This window comes from Chrysemys picta, chromosome 3 (genome assembly GCF_011386835.1).
Source record: "Chrysemys picta bellii isolate R12L10 chromosome 3, ASM1138683v2, whole genome shotgun sequence".
NCBI lineage: Eukaryota > Metazoa > Chordata > Testudines > Emydidae > Chrysemys > Chrysemys picta.
Window position 1 is genome coordinate 114652636 of NC_088793.1, and position 22593 is coordinate 114675228.

Below are 22593 nucleotides of genomic sequence, written 5' to 3' on the forward strand. Positions count from 1 at the left end.
AGATATCCCATCTCCTAGAACTGGAAGGGACCTTGAAAGGTTATCGAGTCCAGCCCCCTGCCTTCACTAGCAGGAACCAGTACTGATTTTGCCCTAGATCCCTAAGTGGGCCCCTCAAGGATTGAACTCACAACCTGGGTTTAGCAGGCCAATGCTCAAACCACTGAGCTATCCCTCCCCTATAGGTGACTACTGCATCATAATATTTTCATTATTTAATTTTCTTCTGCAGAGTGATGATTAAAAGCGTGGCAACTGAACACCAAACTAACCTCTATAGTGATGAGTATGACTATCATCCATTCCAAGCGCAGTGCACGTTTTTCATTCAGGTGATTTCGCATCAGGTCTGTCAGCTCCATGCAGTGCTGAAGTTTCTCATTCATTACCTGCAGCAAAAACATGTGTTTTCTGTTGAAGAGTCTGCATTTGCAGAAAGCCTGAGTTAAACAAGTTCTATGAAATCATTAAGGAAAGCTAACCAAACACAGAAATTATCTAACTTAAACATGACTGTTTGGTTTCCAGGCTGATACAGATTTTTCACTGTGCAAAAATGTACAGCACAGCCCCTGTGGTATACCACACAAACACAGTAGCAAGGTTTTTAATGAAAACACCTTGAAGCTAGTCTGTCAATTCATCATAAGGATGAATAACGTCCAGTAAAAATACACGTTCATAGGAGCCAAGATGAATAAAATTAATAGATCATCTATGTAGTCTAAATCCCTAAAAATGCAAGAAATTAAGTAAGGAAGCACAACTCATGTGGGTACCCAATAGACTGTCCATTAAAAAAAAAAATCCTTACCCTTCAACCAAATTGAAGGGGTGGTTTCTCTCAGTGCTTCAACTAATTATTGAATAGGCATTTTGAGGTACTGGAAAAATTGAATGCTCAGAACCTCTGAATCTGTGTGATGTAAATCCATCGAGCACATTGTAATAGTGATAAGATAAACAGTTGGAATTTAAAAAAAAATCTGTGATTTTATAAGTATTCATATCAACTTTTAAAAAGGCAAAGCCTGTTTTATATGACTAGCACTGAACCCAGGAAAATGCCACACAGCCACCAATGTCCTACAATTGGATTCCAGGTGAAATGTAAGAAGTTGTTTTGAACTCAAAAAGCCCAATTGGTTTGAGCTCTTACTACCTTCAGAGACTGCCACTTGCCCCAAATGACACTGTGACAAGTGATCAGCTGAAGCACTTTTGTTAACATCTCCCTGATTTATACAGAAAATGAGGAACGGTTACTTAGTGTAACTGAGTGTCTTCAAGATGTGATGCAGATGTGTATTCCACTTAAGTGAGTGCACACCCAGTGTACCAAGGCCAAAGAATTTTGCCTAGTGTTACCCAAAGGAGGCAGCACTGGTACCTCGTGCCCACAGCCCCTCCCTTGGCTATATGAGGCAATGCCACCTCGACCCTCTCAGTTCATTCACACCTGAATGCCCAGAGACTAGACTCTGATACAGAAGGGATGGGGTGGGGGATTGTGGAATACATGTCTGCATCACATCTTGAGGAACCATTTACAGTAAGTAACCGTTTCTTCTTCTTCAAGAAGATGCAGCTGTGTATTCAACTTGTGTAACTCAAGCAGTACCCACCTCAGGAGGTGGGGCTCAGTTTACCTAAACCAGTGGTGCCCAATCTTATCACACAGGAGTGCTACATAAACCTAAGCACAACCTTGTGTGGCCAAATAGATTCTATATATTTTAATAAGATCTAAAGGCACCTGTATTGATTTATATTTTAAGTTCAGCTTGTTTTGTATTTATTTAGATAGAAACAACCTATGTACAGTATTGTCTATTTAAAAAACAAAGAAATCCGTGCATAAAACATTTATCAGATGAATTATAGTAAACAGGAAAAAAAAACAGTAATGAATCGGCCATTAGTATATTGTGTTGAAGCAGGCCGTGGACCTTATGAAATGCTCTAGTGGACCATGTATGGCCTTGGGCCATAGGTTGGGCACCCCGACCTAAACAAAGACTGCAGAACTGGCCCACTAACATTTGCATCTGCTTTGGATGATGTGGTAATGGTAGAATGGTTCGAAAACATATGTATTGATGACCATGTTGGCCTTGCAAATGTCCAATATTGAGACATCACTGAGGAACACTATTGATGTAGCTTGCGCTCTCTTAAAATGAACTCGACCCACTTGATGCTTTTATAGCACCTTTCATCCAAAGTCCTCGGAGTGCTTTACAAACACTAATGATTTAAGACTCTCAACATCCCACCATTAGGTAGGTATAACTTCCTTTAGCTCCCCACCATCCCCAATACTATCAGGTCCATCATAGCCAGAAACTTTTAAACAGATTAATAGGTCAAAGATTAAGTAAGCAATAAGGCAATGTCTGTGACACATCTTTGGGTTAGTCCACCTGCTGATGCAGTTCAGGGCAGTACTGAGAAGAGTGAACTGAGCGATTTACTGGAGCAAGGTGAGGTGTTGCCTTCCAAAACAATTTTGGAGAAGGGGACCTCTGTAACTTCAGAGTTTCCCTATCACCCACAATGTATGCATCTAGCCTATTCAGTATTCACACAGTGAAACCTGTCTTGACTTTGTCACTGTCTTTTTACTTAAGCAGCTGTGTAATACAGTTTGGGGTTGAGAAAAGATACCCAGCTCTTCTTCACAGGACTCAACACCATTCTTACCCTTTGGTGTCCACTAAAACTCCTTTTGTGTCACAACCAATACTGTTGGGGAAACAAGGTCCCTCAAATGGAAGGTACTTTAAGTATCCCAAGAATTCAGAGACTTTTAATATTAAAAGGCTCTGGTTTAATTTTCTGTTGTATCTCATTCATGGTTTTTTTTCCCTTCTGTGACCGTCAATGATTGGGATTAAGAGCCTGTAACTTCCACTGAGATCAACAGTAGTTGACTTCTGGTTCCTCATTGAGGTCTAACCTGCCATAAAGACAGCACCAGCATGCTTTTAATCTGCCAAAGGCACATTCTACCGTCATTCTGCATCTGCTCAGCCTATTATTGAAGTGCTCCTTGCTGCTGTCCAGGTTTCCGGGGTAAGGCTTCGTGAGCCATGCGAGTAAGAGGTACGCTGGGTCTCCCAGGATCACTATGGGCATTCCGACATCCCCCACTGGAATCTTCTGGTCTGGAAAGAAAGTCTCTGCTTGCAGCTTTCTGTACAGGCCAGTGTTTCTGAAGATGTGTGCGTCATGCACCGTCTCAGATCACCTCATGTTGATGTCAATGAAACGCCCACGGTGATCCACAAGCTCTTGCAATATCATAGAGAAGTCCCCCTTCTACTGATGTACTCCATCACAACATGTCCCGCCGCAGTTAGGGAATCCCATTGCAGCAAAGTAACCACTATTTCACGCACATTCCCAAGAGTCATAGTCCTTTGTAGCAGGATGCGACTAATGGCCCTGCACGCTTGCATTACTGCAACCCTAACGGTGGACTTACCGACTTCAAACTGATTCGTGACCATCTGGTAGCAGTCTGGAGTTACCAGCTTCCACACAGCAATTGCCACGCACTTCTCCACCGAGAGGGCACCTCTCATTTTGGTGTCCTTGTAGGTTGCTTTCCACATCCGAAAGTTCTACAGCCACTGCTTGTCATCCCAGACCTGCATAACGAAGTGATCCTAACACTCAGTGCTTGTTTCCCGAGCCCAAAAGCAACAGTCCACCATTTGCAGCTACTCTGTGAATGCCAAAAGTAATCTGACGTTGCTTCTTTCCATGGCACACAGCAGGTCAGGCACCTCTGATTCCTGTTCATGATATACTGAATGATCAGCCGCAATGTGTTCATAACAGTGGCCACAACAGTAGAGAGCAGTGCAGGATCCATCCTTTGAGACAGAGATAGCAGGCACACAGTAAACTGGGGCCGTTGAAAAATGCCACAAAATGCATTCGGAAGCCCATGGAATGATGGAATGGAAAAAAACTGCATCACGAGACATTGAGCCCACAACTCCTAGCTGAAGAAGGTGACAAGTTGCACAGTGGGATAGCTACCCACAGTGCACCAACTATGGACATGCTCTGCCGACAGAAGGAGCATTGTGTGAACATGCACAAGCAATGTAATTATACCGGTTTTCGATCGTCAGCAAAACTTGTGTCGACAAAACTCTGTAGTATAGACAAGGCCTAACTAGCATGTTCATTTTATTACAGCTCATTCTATCAATCGATTAAGGTGTCACAGGAACCTTGTTTGGCTTAGCTAAAAAGATTGCTTCACACCTCAGTGGCCTTTTAACTCCTCTGTTTCTTTAAAACACTTTTACTTGATAAAAAAACCCAAAAGCAGAAGAAAAAAATTAATCTGCTTCTTTACATATTGTTTGGTATTTTAGAACAAAAGAAAAGCTCTTCCTGTTAAAATGTAAACTTTATTTAAAGGCTTGGAAAAAATACTCTTTACATGTAAGCTGGAATGATAAAGGTTAGCTGTTTGTCATGGCCAAAAATGGGGAAGTATCATGAATTTGTCACAGAAAAAATGCAAATAAAAGCTTATAGAAGAGGATGCAACTTACAGGCCCCTATTATTTTGTACAAAATATCTTTTTGCAGTAAATAATATTGAACTTTTATTAATTAATAGTTTAAAACCATTAAAAAATCCAGATCACTCTCTCAATCTCTGCTTCACTGGACAGAGTCAAATTTATAACAACTCATGGAGTAGTCTTGCTCAGCAGAAGACTAACCAGAGTCTGTCATGGGATAAGAGGGAAGGTCCTCTAATGGATTGGTAACTGGTTAAAAAATAGGAAACAAAGGGCAGGAATAAACTGTCAGTTTTCAGAATGGAGAGAGGTAAATAGTGGTGTCGCCCAAATGTCTGTTCTGGGACCAGTCCTGTTCAACATATTCATAAATGATCTGAAAAAAGGGGTAAACTGTGAGGTGGCAAAATTTGCAGATGATACAAAACTACTCAAGATAGTCAAGTCCCAAGCAGACTGCGAAGAGCTACAAAAGAATCTCTCAAAACTGGGTGACTAGGCAACAAAATGGCAGATGAAATTCAATGTTGATAAATGCAAAGTAATGCACATTGGAAAACATAATCCCAACTATCCCTATAAAATGATGGGGTCTAAATTAGCTGTTATCACTCAAGAAAGATCTTGAAATCATTGTGGATAGTTCTCTGAAAACATCCACCCAATGTGCAGCAACAGTTAAAAAAGTGAACAGAATGTTGGGCATCATTAAGAAAGGGATAGATAATAAGACAGAAAATATCATATTGCCTCTATATAAATCCATGGTACACCCAAATCTTGAATACTGCATGCAGATGTGGTCACCCCATTTCAAAAAAGATATATTGGAATTGGAAAAGGTTCAGAAAAGGGCAACAAAAATGATTAGGGGTATGGAATGACTTCTGTATGAGGAGCGATTAATAAGACTGGGACTTTTGAACTTGGAAAAGAGACAACTAAGGGGGGGATATGATAGAAATCTATAAAATCATGACTGGTGTGGAGAAAGTAAATAAGGAAGTGTTATTTACTCCCTCTCATAATACAAGAACTAGGGGGTCACCAAATGAAATTAATAGGCAGCAGGTTTAAAACAAACAAAAGGAAATATTTCTTCACACAACGCACAGTCAACCTGTGGAACTCTTTGCCAGAGAATGTTGTGAAGGCCAAGACTATAAGTGGGTTCAAAAAAGAACTAGATAAATTCATGGAGGATGGGTCCATCAATGGCTATTAGCCAGGATGAGCAGGGATTGTGTCCCTAGCTTCTGTTTGCCAGAAGCTAGGAATGGGCAACAGGGGATGGATCACTTGATGATTAGCTGTTCTGTTCATTCCCTCTGGGGATCCTGGCATTGGCCACTGTCGGAAGACAGGATACTGGGCTAGATGGACCTTTGGTCTGACCCAGTATGGCCATTCTTATGTTCTCATGTAGTTACAAAGACTTGTTATGGGTGAGGGAGAACCTCCTAATTGCAAAAAACTTACCTTAACTCTGCGATTAATGCTGAGAAACTGACAGGTTTTGTCATAAAGCTCTTCAAGGTTTTCTCTGTCCCAGTAGAAGTCAGGAGTTATCAGCAGGTCTGAACTCAGATTTATACAGTGCCTAAAGAGGGATGGTTATGGTAGTTCAAAGTTCTTTTGGCAATTAAAGGTTCAAATATTTATTATGCTATTTCAAAGCAATGATTAAAGTTTATTCAGTTTCCTACCAATTTCTACAGTGTTTATTTTAAAAACATCAACTGTAACTGTATGAAGTATTTCCCCTTATTCCCTATAGAAAATACAAATCCGGGGACAGGAGACTAATACTAAACAGTAAGAATTGCTTAAATTGGTTGTTCTGAGAATACTGAAAGTCACTAGACCCTCATGAATGAGTCACTTTTTGCTATACAGCAATATCAGTATAGACAGATGGTTTTGAAATAAACAAACTTATTGTGACAGAATGCTTAGGCCTGAGGTGCTGAGCACCTACAGGAATAGACTTGAGTGGGAAGCACCTTCCCATGCCAGGCCTTTTGTCACAACAGCATCAAAGTTACTTTGTAATATCTTCCACCTCCAGCACAAAGCAGATATTGAATGCTGGTTATCAGGATCACTAACAATAACTTCCTCCAGCCCAGTGGCAATAGGCTCCTCTAGGTGTGGATACGAAATCCAGAGCCTTGGCAGATAGCGTTCATATCATAGCTGTGTGTCTTCATAGTCCTTTTTTCCCCTTCCACCTGTTAACTTACTGAATTTAAGTTGAATGGGACATATATAGTAATGTGTATTACAATCACACTTATGTGATTTGTGAGAGGGCCACAACAAAGGAATCATTTTTATCACAGTAAAACTCCTCAGATCTTGACTTAAAAATGGTCAGTGATGGAGAATCCCCCACAACCCTTGCTAAACTGTTCCAATGGCTAATTAGCTGCACTGTTCAAAAAGTACGCCTTATTTCCAGTCTGAATTTGTCTAGCTTCAACTTGCAGCCACTGGATTGTGTTATACTTTTCTCTGCTAGATTTAAGAGCCCATTATCGAATGTTTGTTCCCCATGTAAAATTGGGGTGTATAAATTGGGTTCAAATTCTCCTTTAGCCTTCTCTTCGTTAAAGTAAATAAATTGGGCTCCTTGAAATTATCACTAGAAGGAATGTTTGCAATCTTTTAATCATGGGTCACAGAGGTTCTTTCTTTCTGGCGTTGGACTCTAAGAATCTATTAATATACTTTTTGAAATGATAGGGTGTGAGCCCTTAAAAAAAAAGTTTACCGTAAGGCAAAGAGTTCCCCAATTTTCTGCATTACATCAGCATGAGAGAGTTTCACTTTTTTCCTTGATTTTAATATCTGCAGAGAAGTTAGTGATAAATCGTTAGCCAAAGACATTCCATAACTGCTTATTTTATTTAAATAAATAAAAAAAAATCTTGAGTCCTACACCCTGAGCATTGTACCAGTTGTTCAAACTATTCCTTCTGAAGTGCACTACTGCACATTTATCAACACTGAATTTCATCTGCTACTCTACTGCCCATTTACCTTGCATTGTTAGGTCGCTCTGGGGATCCTTAGTCTTCTATAGTCTTGATTTACCTAAATAATTTGGTAACCTGCTGTGTCACATCCAACTGGTCAACCTTTTTCTAGATCATTGATCAATATATTAACCACCACCACTCCTAACACAGACCCTTGGAACACCCCTTGTTAAATTTTTGCCAGGCTGAAAATGGACCACTTATTCCCTTTTATTCTGTTTTGTCTCTATTTAGTTTCTAACTTATGATAGAACTTTCTCTCTTATCCTCTAACTACTGAGCTTTCTTAATTTCTTCTTTTGAGATGCTTTAAAAAAAGTGAATACATTGTTTTTAAAGAGACAGGCTAGCCATTCAAACGCTTTCCCAATATCTTTTTCCTGATAAAATGAATTCTTTACAAAGAATTAAAACAAAACAAAACAAAACAAGTAAACAGAAATTTCACCTCAGGAATTGACTGGATAGATTCCACAAAATTATCCAAGGATGATTCCCAAAGGGCCAGTTTTACTGCAACAAAAAATTAACAAAATAGGACCTTACTTCTCATGTGTTGTCTCAGAATTCTAGTAACCATAAAACACAGTGCCTATCTGCCAATGTTTCAAGATTCCATTAAACTGCAGTTGACTTTTTATGACTTGAATGGTCTAAATAACCAGCCATTCAAATAACTATCACTCGCTCATTAGTTTTAAGTCTATAAATATATATTATCACTTGTAGCTGTTCAAGGCTTGTGTTAGAATAACTAATCTGGGAGTTGCCTGACATTGCTCTGCAAACACAGAGAGTCAGAACAATGTTTCTGCAGTGTTCGTGTTAATATTTATTTTAATGAAGTAAATTTCCTTCTGTTTTTGGTGAAGTTGGTGTTCATAAAAGGTGTAGACCAGACAGAACTGGATAAAGAAGTCTTCTGTTTATCTACAGAAGATGTTCAGCATGCATAGAGAATGGCAATGCAGGCATACTCTATGTGCTTCAAGCACAAACTGCTGCTATCTTCTAGTTTATCTAATATTAGTAGAGTATTTAGGGTTGGGGAAGGGAAGAGATGTAAATTGAAAAAAAAGTATGTTTCCTCAAGCATGTTGTTTTAAAAGATTTACCTGTGATTGAAGTAGGGCTCCAATTTACAAAACACACGTTAAAAACTATGAGAGTACTCCTCCCATTCAGCCTCTGGCAACTTATGTGCATATCTCACTTTCATGAATGAGAGTAACCCATGTAACAACACCGGATACCCAACAGGGAAAACAGACAGACATTCGCCATTGGATACATATATAAAGTTTGCTTAAGGTCATCTTCTCCCTCCATCCCTGTTATTGTATATGTCCAAATTTGTGATGGCATTTCACAATCTTAAGTAAAATTGGACACTACATAAAGTATTAGCTTACCAGAAAGGCAAAGAGCATTTGAAAAGGCAAATTTCTGCAGAATTACTTCATCAATATCCAGGTCAGAATTTAACAAGATTTCTCCTCTGTGGAGCTTTGACTGGCCTCTGTAAAAACAGGATTGAGACATCTTCATTGACTAAGTCACCTCTAAAAATTAATAGTCAGGGCAGAATCCTTTGCACAAGGAAATTCCTCATGCACCTTTTTAAAATTTAAAAACATGGAACAATGTATATGATTGCTCCATCTCACTTCCTTGCATTTTGCTCTCAGTCACAATTAAAGTGACAGAAAACCCATCTAGAGCACTTTCTTCAACCTCTACACCAGCAACTCCTCTGCAAATACCTAATATTAGTATCTTCTACAACAACTGCAGCACTACTGGGAAAATTCAGAGAAACAGCAGGACTATGGACTTCTCTTTCCCACTCACTCCTCCTCCCCTCTTGTGCTTTCTCTTTCTAATTCATTGTTCTTGTTTTTGTCTCTCCTATTCTGTTCTGTCACTCTATTTCCACTCCTTTCCCTTCTTGAATTGTGATACTCTCCCCCCAACCCCCAATAGCTCTCTTCAGTGTGTCAGCAGCAAAGTAGAAGTCATGAGTCCTGCAAGTTTCAAGGTGCCTTGCATAAGTCCCACCTGAGAATCTGGGAAGCATCCTGAAATTTAAAGTACAAATGCTTGTGAAGGAGAAGCTAAAAACAATGGAACAATTCAATAGTTACAGATTCCATAATTTACAACACATTCAGTTTTCCATTGGCTATGAAAATGGCCATCTTATGTAGCAGCATTGTACTACAAAAGACTAAATACAATGTATTCTATGAAATAGCAATGATTTGCAATGAAAAATCTTTCTGAACAAGAACTTTAGCTCATCATGATCTCAAGATATGATTTAACAAGTAACAAAGTCAAGGAAGATCACACGTCTTCTTCCATGATATGCCCGTTTTACCCCTATTAGAAATTTATGTTTTCAGTGTATTTCAATGTATTTAAGAAGACAAGATACTCCTTGTGATGACCATTCTGTATCAGAGCTGTCTCAATATGCACCTTTCCTTTATATCGGCCCTCATAAGGTGTGAGTTTCTCCATTTGAGACTGCTGAAGAGCACTTACAATTGTGAAGCCATGGAGTTCACTCTAATACCTTAGTATGATCAGTAAATAAAATCAAAATCACAAGTAATGCTGCAAAGCAATATTAAAAAAAAAAAAACATTAATGCATACTCCATTAAGACCGATGGATTTAGTGTTTGTAGGCCATACTATTTACCCCCTCAAAACACTTATCTTACTCCTTTGGAGGAGAGGTACAAAAGGAATGTTTTTGGGTAACGGATGCATAAAAATACTTACTCTCCTCTCCTATAGTTAATTTCTTCATTCTCCCAATGAACCAGTGCAACTTCATAAGGCTGAATTTCATGCCGCTCCAGCACTTGCATTATTTTCTTCATCTAGGAAAAAGACAATTGCACATTATTAAAATGGTTAGCAAATACTACACAATTGCCCCACATAAGTCTTCAAATATTGAATACATAAAATTAAAGCAATACGTTGATGTTTATTTAAAGAATGTTAAAGGTGTGGTGAAAATACCTTTTTGCATTAGGATAAAGTAACCATTTTAATATCATTTTACATCCCATTCAGAAAATCTTACATAGTACAAGACTTTCTGACACTGTACATTTTAGAACAGAAATTCTAAACTAATCTGGCCAAAAGATTGTGCCATCTAGGCACTTATACTATACTCACTGCTAGGGTACCCAAGTTTTAAACACTTATCTCTTCAAAATAAGGAGAATAGTGGAGCTTTCAATGCAAAATTTTAGCTTCATCAATTTATAATAAAGCAGTTTCCAGAGACAGATAATTTAAAATCAGTTAGTACCCACACGAAACTATAATTTTCTCTGCGGTGTTAGCTTTCTTTATTGCTTTCATAATATTTATTGACAATATACATGATGCTATAAGAAGTCATTGCCATATGTTTTTATGGAGAGCTGCAATTTCTGAATATTGCCATATCATTTTGAATTTCATACTGAAGTGTCTAGTCTGCCAAGTATTCCAAGAATTACTGCTAAAAAAGGAAGAGAAATTCTGATTTGTATTGCTGAGATAAAGTACCTTTCATTTTTATAGCAGTCATAATATCTATGGCTGTGATCTCACAAGATCCTGTAGGCTAAGCAGGATCAGGCCTGATTAGCATTTGTATAGACCTGTGGGGAGAATCCAGTGCTATAGGACTTTGATATCAGTGATTCAGTAGGCAGCACAACTTCCCCTTAGAAAATACTGAATACTTGGGCCACAAGACACTTTGCTGCTGAACTTTACTGTCTCTATTTGTTTAGCTAAGAAATCATAGGCTTGTTCTTTGCTGAAGCTATTGTCATTTACATGAGACCAAAAATCCAGGTTCTAGCTGAGACGATCAATAAACTCTCATGGAACTATACTCAAAAAGTAGGGCTGCTAGCCTTCGTTTTCCAGCCATTCCTATTTGGTAATTCCTGTCTGCCTAGCTAAATGCCCCCATTCAGTTTACAAATTGATGCAGTTTTTCTCTTCATTTTCTAAGCTGTCATGCATCGTTGCTGTATACTGTTGTGTTCCATCGCAGAAGTGGCTACACTTCACTGGCAGCTTGCTTATGTCTATTTGGGGTCTGATCCAAAGCCCACTAAAGTCAACAGAAAGATTCCCATTGACTTAAAGTGTATGTAACAGCTTAGCTAAAATCTTCCTTGTAGACTTCTCAAGAGAAATCAGGAGGCAGGTGCTAAATCAGTCTTGGAAATTAAAGGTTTCAGAGTAGCAGCCGTGTTAGTCTGTATCCGCAAAAAGAAGAACAGGAGTACTTGTGGCACCTTAGAGACTAACAAATTTGTTAGTCTCTAAGGTGCCACAAGTACTCCTGTTCTTTTTTTTGGAAATTAAAGACAGGCCAAGGAATTAAGCAAAACTTCCAACAACATCCAGGGACCATATGTAGTATTGAAGGTGCCCTTCAATTATACTGGTATAAAGGCACTTATACTAGTGTAGATTATTCCAGTAGAGGAAGGGAAATAAACTACACTAGTATGTGGCACCATTATACCAGTGTAACTGCATTTCATACTAGGGGTTGTGCAGGTGTAATTATTTTGGTTTAAAAAAATTGAAAATAAATAAATAAATAAATAAATAAATCACACCCCTAACCAACAGTTATACCAGTACAAAAAGTGTGTGTACACCAGACCTTATATCTGCTTCTCTGTCGCTCTAACTCACGTGTAGTTTAAAAAAAAATACTAGTGAAAAGTTAATTAGAAGTGGGTATAAAATGCTCCCATTCTGCTCCATTAGTATTTTACATCCACTTTGTACTGGTGTAAATAACTGTACAAGGTGCACAACAACAAAGAGTCAGTTCCATTGTACCCAATTCCAGCTGCAGGGGAAGCTTAAGTTGGTACATGGCCAGGATATGGGATCTGCAGTGATTGCAAGAGATGAGGGAGCTCTGATCTAAGATGACATATCCAACAGCACAGTGCCCCAAAATATTATCCAGGTGCAGTTCAGTATTGAAAGAGAAGGAAAGGTGTCACATACTGAATAATCATCTCGAGGTTTCTTGTTGTTACACTGCTATACTGACCTGGCTTGACTCCAGTTAATTTATGAGACGTGACTGGCTTTTAGCACCAGGTGGCATGGTCTGCAAGGCATCTTAGAGCTTCTACTTTGCGGTAACTGGGATATTATTTTCTAATGGTAGCACTGTGGAAGACCTGCCCACCTTATACAAGCAGGCAAGATGTGAAGACTACACAAGAACAATCCACACTTGTCTGATGCAGTCCCAAGTGGCTGTCTTCACTGAGGAGAAGAATTTAATCCTCTCCTCGCCTCCATAGGTCACCTATGCAAAACCCATCTGCTCCGGCTTTGCAGGAATGACAAGAATTTCACCTTAATCAGCTTTGATATTTAAATTATACAGCTTCTTTTTCTACTTACAGTTTTCTCTTCCACATTCCAAAACACAACAGACCCTTCCCTGTGTTAACAGAACATAACGATGCATTAGGCTTCAGGGTCAGATTACATTGTTTTGTACATAAAAGTGCTTTAATGCTACAGTCACGTTGTCAGGAATTTGCCCCAGATCCCTAGGTGGCCCCCTCAAGGATTGAACTCACAACCCTGGGTTTAGCAGGCCAGTTGTCAGGAATTGCCTTTGTATAAAGTGAATCAAGAAAATTTACAATGCTTAGTTTTCATATGGTCCCCATAACAGATGCTGTTAATCAAGCTTTAATTTTTAATACAAAAAATACTCAAATATAGTTTTAAAGTCCTAATTATTTAATTACTTAACACTTAAGTGGTTGCATGATGTTTCCTGGATCTCCAGAAGGAAACACTTATTTTTTTTAACATACTGTAATTAAAATAAAATATGTGACCGATATGGCAATTTCCTGCAATAGGCTGGACACACTTTAATTCAATAAAATTTAACTTATTGAATTAAGTTTCAGTATCTTACAAGTTCATTGTATTAAAAATAAAAATGTGTAGCATTATTGGGGGATTATATGCAATGTCCAAAGGGGGAGATATGATTAACATAAACCCTGGGAAGCGTTATTCGCGTCAAAGGACTATTTGAAACAATAGACTAGACAAGAATGAATTTTAAAGATGTGGGTTTCCCAGGAAATCTCTAGGGGAAGGTGTATGCAAATGTACTCCCTCCAGTTGTGTAACTCAGCCTTTTGAAGCTTCACCCTGAGAAGGGGACTTTTGTCTGCTCATTACCTGTTACATGAGGGCAAGATCAGAGGCCTAACAATGAGAAACTCAGATTCATGGGGTGCTTGTTCTGCACTAACAGCTGTTATGAACTTGTAACCACAGAAAACCCCCTTGGTGGGGATGAGAGGGCTGGTCACCTGCCAGAATCCCTGCTGGAGTTAGGATGATCTCTGGTAAAGTTATTAGCATGTGTGTAGATTTATAGCCTCTGAGGAGAAGCAAAGCAGGTCTGCTAAGGCAGTCTGACTTTCACACTGTAGAAAGACGTGGGGCTCTACCCAAGTGAGGTGACTGCTTGAGGAGCCTGAAGCATAGAATGGGTACCCTTGCCAGACTATGAGGAGGAAATCCAGGTGCATTTGCCCTGAACTCTGACAAAGTAGCTTGCTACATCCACATATATCATATGTGGCAGGCTTGGTTTGCAACTTACCTGAAGAAAAAGATCATACCAGGATCATATTCTTTTGCAGCGTTTTCTGTGCCAATCACCAAAACATTTGCTGCATCTAGTTTAAAAATAAGAGGAAGGGAATAACACTTTAGAAGGCAGAACAGTTTCTGTATTTTAAACCTGTTTAACATTTATAACTAACTCCAGTTTTAACAGTCTTTATCTGGGAACAGTACTTCCAAAATAAAAGTACTATATATTTTTTAAAATAGAAATGCTTTCAAGGAGGGAGTACAGGAAGCGATTACAATATATAAAATTGCATGGGTTCTCAAAAATGCACATTCATTCCTGATTTTGATTCTGCATTCCACTAGCCTAGTTCCCTTTAAAAATTGTAGTGAAATGTAGTACTCATGAAGAATATAGGACATAGGATGGAACTGATGGCACTGGACAACAAATGAAAAATAGGAATGGGAGTGAGGTCATAGGTGTAAACAAGGGAATCAGTTGGGGGATACCAAGCAGAGAACCCTGGAAAGTATACACTGTTCTATGAAGGAGACCCAGGAGTCAGTGGATGCCACCCAGAGGAATTTTAACTGATGTGAAAGGAACAATGGTTTGCCCCCACAGTTGCAGACAACCTCCTTGTTGAGCTTGCCAGCCCAGAAAACTGAAATCCTCTTTTCCCATACAGAAAGGACAGCAAGTTTTGCCAGCATAGTTATGTTGGTTAGGAGTGTGAAAAATCAGACCCCATAACAGACATAGCCATGCTGCCAAAAGCCCTAGTGTTGATGCAGTTTTACCAGCAAAAAGAGTGTTTGCTGGTATGGCTTATTTCATTTGGGCAACTGGGATAAGCTATGAGGGATTGCTGGTGTAGCTATACCAGCAAACCCTTTCTAGTGCAGACAAGACTTAAGATAGTAGCCAAATGTGCATCAACCCCAATGTGACAGAATCACTTCTAGGGCTGGGGTGAAGTGTTAAATTCAGTGTCTGTGCCCACTCAATCCTTTGCCTTATTGCAAACTTACTTGGGAAACAAGTATCTATTAGGGCTACTTGAGGTGGTGACTGTGTGATGTGGATTCATTTTCAATGGAAACTGAATTGATGCCACCAACTGACTTGACATCGGCCACTTAAAAGCCATGACTTTTATCCACTAAGGCAGTCAGAATTGGGAAATTTGTAGTGGTTGATCAAGTCTCAAACGCTAAGCAAAACTATTACAATATCATCAGTGTTCTTTGATGGAAGAGAGTATTTGTCAGCGTACCCCTTCATTTTCCCACTTTAAAATATCACTGCCCAGTTATTTCCTCTGTATTTGTTATACTTCCCATCACGGTTAAAATACATTTGACATAGGATAAATTCGTCTATCATGTAATATCATGGTATAAGCGGGCACAAATCCCATTTCATTTAATGGGAGTTTTGTCTACTTATACCATGCCAGAATTCAGTCCAGTGTAGTTACCAGAGAACTACATGAACAGAGAATGAGAGAGAAAAGATGAAGAATCATGTAGTAATAAATTACTAATTATGTGGGTATTCACCCACGAAAGCTTATGCTTCAATATGTCTGTTAGTCTGTAAGGTGCCACAGGACTCTTTGTCGCTTTTTACAGATCCAGACTAACACGGCTACCCTTCTGATACTAATTATGTAGGCATTTCAAAAGTTTAGACCTAGTTAGGATAATCCATAACTTCCCATCTCCATATCCCACCAAATACTTGTTTTCTCCATGTTTATGGTCTTCTAGGAAAATCTGTGGTAGTCTGCCACTATAGTATTTCTAAGGTGGTAAGTAACAATCAGCATTGATTTGTCAAGAACAAATTGTGTCAAACCAACCTAATAGCTTTCTTTGAAAGGGTAACAAGCCTTGTGAATAGGGGGGAAGCAGCAGATGTGGTACATCTTGACTTTAGTAAGACTTTTGATACGGTCTTGCATGACCTTCTCATAAACCAACTAAGGAAATACAACCTAGAGGGAGCTACCATAAGGTGGGTGCGTAACTGGTTGGAAAACTGTTCCCAGAGTAGTTATCAGTGGTACACACTCAAGTTGGAAGGGCATATTGAGTGGGGTCCCACAGGGATCGGTCCTGGTCCAGTTCTGTTCCATATCTTTGTCAATGATTTTGATAACAGCATAGACAGTATGCTTATAAAGTTTGCAGACGATACCACGCTAGGTGGGGTTGCAAGTGCATTGAAGTGCAGGATTAAAATTCAAAATGATTTGGAAAAACTGGATAAATGGTCTGAAGTAAATAGGCTGAATTTTAATAAGAACAAATGCAAAGTACTCCATTTAGGAAGGAACAATCAATTGCACACAAACAAAATGGGAAATGACTGCCCAGGAAGGAGTACTGCAGAAAGGGATCTGGGGGTCATAGTGGATCACAAGCTAAATAGGAGTCAACAGTGTAACACTGTTGCAAAAAAAGCAAAACATCATTCTGGGATCTATTAGCAGGAGTGTTGTAAGCAAGACACAAGAAGTAATTTTTCCACTCTACTCCAGCTGAGGTCTTATCAGCACAGAGTATTGTGTCCAGTTCTGGGAGTCACATTTCAGGAAAGATGTGACAAATTGGAGAAAGTCCAGAGGAGAGCAACAAAAATGATTAAAGGTCTCGAAAACATGATCTATGAGGAAAGATTGAAAAAACTGGTTTTGTTTAGTCTGGAGAAGAGAAGCCTGAGGGGAGACACCATAACTTTTCAAGTACATAAAAGACTGGTAACAAGGAGGAGGGAGAAAAAAAATTCTCCTTAACCTGTGAGGATAGGACAAGAAGCAAGGGGCTTAAATTGCAGCATGGGACATTAGGAAAAACTTCCTGTCAGGGAACTTAAGTACTAGAACAAACTGCCGAGGGAAACTGTGGAATCTCCTTAGTCACTGGAGGTTTTTAAGAGCAGGTTAGACAAACACTTGTCAGGGATGATCTAGATAATACAGCTTGCAGTATTCAGGGGATACTTCTTAAATTCATAATACAGATCAGGGCTGGAAAAGTTTATCAGACACTCAAGGGCCAATAAAGATCAGGAAAAGAACGTCAATGATTAGGGAAAGTGCCCTGGTGAGAAGTCCAGCCAGCTGCAAGGAAAGGGGAGATTGTTGGGATTCTAACCAGGCTGCTGTCCCAGGATCTTGTTCTGGGCTTTTAAGATCAGCCTCACGCTAGAAAGTGCCCAATAAATATGAAGCATCTAAACTTTCTGGCTACTGGAAAGAAGCAGCATTCCCTCCCTTCCTCCTACCCCAAAGACCCTTGCAGTGGGATGGGTTGGTTGAGGATATCACCACTGCTCTATTCAGCTTCCCACAAGAGATGTCTTCACTATTCTATTCCCATCCCAAGCTTCTCCCCCCAATAAAAAGCAACGTCTCATAGCTTTTCCAAGCAACAGCAGAGCGAAAGACATGTTTTTACTTTTATCTGCAGGGCTCTGACTAACAGCTGTGAAACTGCCAAGACTGGTCAACTTTCATTTTGCTGCAGATTGGTAAAGTTATGGGCAGCTATAGAGGAATTAGAACTGTCTGTAGACAAAAGATGACAATCTGCATGTAAACTACTGCTGTGCTATATTCATAACTATAATATCTAGAAACTTTCACATGAAAGCTTAATTCTGCCAAATTTGATGGCAAAGGACTACTTACTAGAAAAAGCTTCATACTTGCCAGTGACAAGTAGATTGCAGAACAGATAGTATATTGCTGCATTCTAGTTTAGACCTTTTGTAGTCAATATGTAGGTTACCACTTATTAGTTATGTTATCTTCTTAACAGTTACCAGCTACCTTCTTATTTTAGCACTTATTATAAGTGACAGCCGGTCAAAAAATTTTCAGACTAAAAATTTTTGTAGTTGGAAAGTAGGGTTTTGTCAAAAGATTTGAGAAATTTTCATTTGACAATTTATTTATTTCTGAAATTTTTCAAAATGAAGAATTTTGGTTATCAAAACCCCCACCATTTTTTATTTTGTTTAAAAGTCGTGGGACAACAGCTGGAATCTGTTGAGGAGGAGAAGGAGGTCTCATCCCCCCTACTCTCCATGCTGCCGCCGCGACCCTCACCAGGAAAAGTGGCATAAAGGAAGAAGACGACGAACCATGAAAAACTTCATTTTGTTTTGAAATGTTAATTAGAAACAGAACAACCTTCCATTTGAAAATTCCTGTAAAAATAGAAATTCTTTTATCAAACTTTCAAAATGATTTTTTCGGGGCAATTTATTTTTGGTGGGGAGGAGGGATTCTATTTTCCAACCAGCTCTATTATGTCATTTTTGGAAAATCATAAGTTATTTGCAAGTGCAGAGAATGTTGCTCTGTCAAAAGTTTGTTTTGTTTTGTCTTCAGTTTTTGTTTTATTAAGAAAATTTTGAGGGAAGGAAATTTTATTCGAAGGTATCAAAATATTCCCTGATACTATGTCAAAGATAAAGTACATATGAAAGTGTAGAAAATAATCACTACTTTTCTATATAACTCACCCATATTTTGTTCCCAAAATAAGATAAAGCTGCTCAAAATAGGTTTTAAAAATCTACCTCTAGGCAAACTTGTTATTTCAACATATCCATATGAAGTCAGGTCATGACATAGATTACCAAGATGATATTCATCTGCTGTTGCGAAGGCTGTACACTGCATCAGATCCTGTGCCAAAGGAATACAAGTTTGGGTTAAAAAAAGGCTGAAGTGACATGTTTACAGGATATTTGTTTGGCTCTGTGGCCAAGTTTGTTATATGATTTGACATTCATTTTTCCAATTTAAATTTGTTATTTTACTCTCTGTGCTACGGACACCTTCATTTGGCACCAAAGGATGGCTGGTAAGGTAACCAGCTTCACATGTGCCCCCTTTGTGTAATACACAGAGGTCAATGCATGCACAATGGCTCATCTTCCTCAAAGACTCACTTGCTGGAGACGTGTTCTGCTGTACTACCTTTACCTCATCCTTCCTGATTGTGCAGGCTCTCTGAGAAGCTCAGACTGAGCACCAGGGCCTTTTTCTGTGGCAAAAGCCAAGCAGAGGTGTGGCTCCATTAAGACCTTGGACTGAAGGGGCAGAAGGAATCAGTCAGTCTAAAGCACGTGGGTGAATGAACTGCTGTTCATCACATTATCTCTATGGAACTAGCAGAATGGTTTGGACAGACTTGAATATCAACACCTAGAAAAAGGCCCTGTAACAAAATTGAGGACTCTGGTTCTTAAATGTAGTTCTCCAGTTTCCATTGAAGACAGCATCCCCCGCCCCACTAGCTGAAGGATTTGCATCTTTAAAAGAGGAAACCTGGAAGAAGAACCTATTCCTTAGCATCCATGCACGGAGTCAGTCTTCATGAGCTCTTAGGAATGTAAGAACCACCTCACCTACTGTGTCTGCACTTAAAATTCAGCTGAATAGGAGACTGTTTCATACCTTGTGGCCACAGCAGCTAAACAGAATAGTGGTACCACTAATCACTGAGGACTTGTTTAGTCAATCCAAGGACTTGCAAGTAATCCATCCATTCATCCCAGTTTCTTCCACAAAAGCTGAGACTACCACAGATGAATCTGCACTGCCATGGCTGGGATATTTCTACTAGCACCCTGCTGCAAGTATTTAGTAGTAGCTGAAGTAATATTAAAATCCATTCCTCATGACAGAGTATAAGGAAACTGAATCTCCTTGATAAGAAGGCTTATTCCTCATCTACTCTGTGAATGAGGATGACTAACTGTCTGACTCTTCTGGCTAGATGAGACTACTTCCAATTGAACAAGCTGAAATCCTTCACAGATCACCTGCCAGAAGACCTAAAGAGGGAACCTAAAGCCATCATTCCAAAAGGCAGGATATAGTCAAACACTCTCTAAAGGCTACTTATGATGATTCAGATACAGCAGCGTGCTCTTTTACAACTGTAGTGACAATAATTTAGCCTGAATATTTGCAGAGTTCTGGGTTAATTCAAGATATACAAAGGAAGAGTAGATGATGTGCTTTTCAAGGACCAGAGGTGATGCTGGTGGTAGAGAAAAACATTTTCAAGAGGTTTTCAGTCACAGCACAGTCTCCATTGGTGGAAGGTACACATTCATAATTGGTCAATTTGGTTAATAGTTTAGGAGTATTCTTGGATTCCTCACTGATGCTAAATTGTTCCATAGAAGCATTCATGAGCAATGCTTTCTATCACCTCCAACAGGCTAAGAGATTCTGTCCCACTTTGGCAGATGATGGCCTGGCATCATTTATACAAGGGTTAGTTACTTCTCAACTGGAGTACAACAATGTAATATACCTGGGCATAAAACCTTCAACACTCAGGAAACCCCAACTAGTACAGAATGTTACAGTGTCTCTCCTCAGTCACACAGGTTACTGTGAGCACACAAAAGCTGTTCCCTGCTCTCTACACTGATTTCCCATAGAATCATATTCAAGGTCTCAAGTCTTTATCTTCAAGGTGCTCCATGGCATGGGCCCAGGATATCTAAGTCTGCCTAAAGCTCTTGGTTGACAACCACACTGCTCTGGCAGTGGAACTCTCTACAATAAGGGTAAAGCTCGTCTGTGCAGGAGACAGAACTTTCTAAGGGGCCAGTCTGAGACCATGGAATGAACTCCCCCAGGAACTAAGGACCATTACAAACCATACCACCTACTATTACAAGTGCAAGACACACTTTCTTGACACTGCCTTCTCCAACAAACACATAGCAACATCTATATTAAAATTTTTTTAAAACAGTTCTAAAAAAGCCCTACACTATATATGCTCCTCCCTCTGGGGAGATTATGAGAGAACAAACAACACGTGACAGAGGGGTAGTCACACTGTTTAATACACTATTGGAAGGCACTCATATACCACGGCGTAAGGGCCTATGTAGAATAAAACTTAGTGAGGAAAACAAATGACACCTTGGAAAAATACTTCAAAGATTTTCCATTTCAGGGTGGATAAAAACAGATTTAAAAACTCCACAAACACATAGTTTTTCATTTAAATAGGTTTATATTTATAAAGGAAAACGTATGAAAAATTAAATTTGAAATTATGATAACCTATATTAAGGCCTAAACTTATTATAATTTATTGAAATAATATAAATAAAAATATTCAAGCAGTATGTGTTTGCTGCCAAAGTTTTAAAGAAAGTCAACCCACTGGCTAAGCATCTGGAACCAGACTTTGTTGAAGTGCTACACCAGCTTTTAACAAGAGTAGCCTCTTCTGCAGGTACAAAAAAAATATTTTCTTCCTTTTAGTTTATTTAACTGTTCAATTCAATGACTAGCTCATTCTAAGTTGAGAAACTGATTGGGAGCTGAAAGATCAGGAAAGCTAATTTTCCTCTTCTAAACTATGAAGGTGTAAGGATGAGATCTGCTAGTTCTAAAACCTTGCAAGACACGGTGATCAGAAACAGTACAATCCCTAACCATAGATACTTTGTTTAATAAATCAGTTTTAAATGCAAAACATCTTTTGATAAATTTTTCTTCTGCATCCAACACATTTAAGGTAGCTTTATTTAACTAATGAACAGCAATTTTAAAATGTTATTGTGCATTTTAATTGATTTCCAATTTCCAACCAAAGGCAGCTTGACATCAATCACAAGTAAAAAAAATAATAAATAAAAAAAAAATCAAAAAAATCTAGTGAATCAAAAATGGTGAATGACATTTCTTAACATAATAAAAACATAAAAATTAAGAATCTGAATAAATGTATGTTAAGCTATGCAACTGCTTAAATGTGTGTAGATATCGTTTATCCCCATGGTTAGCAAAAAGAAGTACCAAATTTAGTGTAAAAAAACTATATTTTGTTGCAAATCAACATGTTTCAATGATTAACCAACCAATGAGAATCAAACTTTTAGGAAAATAATTAAAAACAGAAATGCAAAACAAGATTAAAATCAATTACTTAAATCAAGGTTTCCTGCTTGCCAGTTTAAATCAATTGATTGATTTGAATCAATTCACCCTGCTCCATTCATTGGGACATCAGTCATCTTGCAGAAGTCAGACATGCCTTTAAGGAAATGTATGTAGATGTTAAAAAAAAGTGAGTTCTTGTTGCAGTGTGCAGGGCCGGCTCCAGGCACCAGCTTGCCAAGCAGGTGCTTGGGGCGGCCGCTCCGATCAGGGGCGGCACATCCAGCTATTCAGCGGCAATTCAGCGGACGGTCCCTCACTCCTGCTTGGAGCGAAGGACCTCCTGCCGAATTGCCGCCGCAGATCGCGATCGTGGCTTTTTTTTTTTTTGGCGCCG

The 22593-nt window shown here is 39.0% G+C and overlaps 1 protein-coding gene across 25 annotated transcripts in view; it reads right to left on the reverse strand.

Annotated features, from left to right (window-relative positions):
- Positions 1–22593, reverse strand: part of RMND1 (required for meiotic nuclear division 1 homolog) — a 39478-nt gene that overhangs the window by 635 nt on the left and 16250 nt on the right. For 10 of the 25 annotated variants that reach the window (XM_005301395.5, XM_024112540.3, XM_042848250.2 and 7 more), the window contains 9 exons: positions 18857–18965; positions 14288–14363; positions 13054–13093; positions 10381–10481; positions 9004–9110; positions 8040–8104; positions 7324–7400; positions 6030–6150; positions 273–389 (listed from right to left, as the gene is read on the reverse strand). In XM_005301395.5, coding sequence (XP_005301452.1) covers positions 273–389; positions 6030–6150; positions 7324–7400; positions 8040–8104; positions 9004–9110; positions 10381–10481; positions 13054–13093; positions 14288–14363; positions 18857–18965 — 813 coding nt within the window. Of the gene's footprint in view, positions 1–272; positions 390–3487; positions 3654–6029; positions 6151–7323; positions 7401–8039; positions 8105–9003; positions 9111–10380; positions 10482–13053; positions 13094–14287; positions 14364–18799; positions 18966–22593 lie in introns of all 25 variants that reach the window. The other 15 variants (XM_065588816.1, XM_065588815.1, XM_065588823.1 and 12 more) reach the window with 5 other exon arrangements.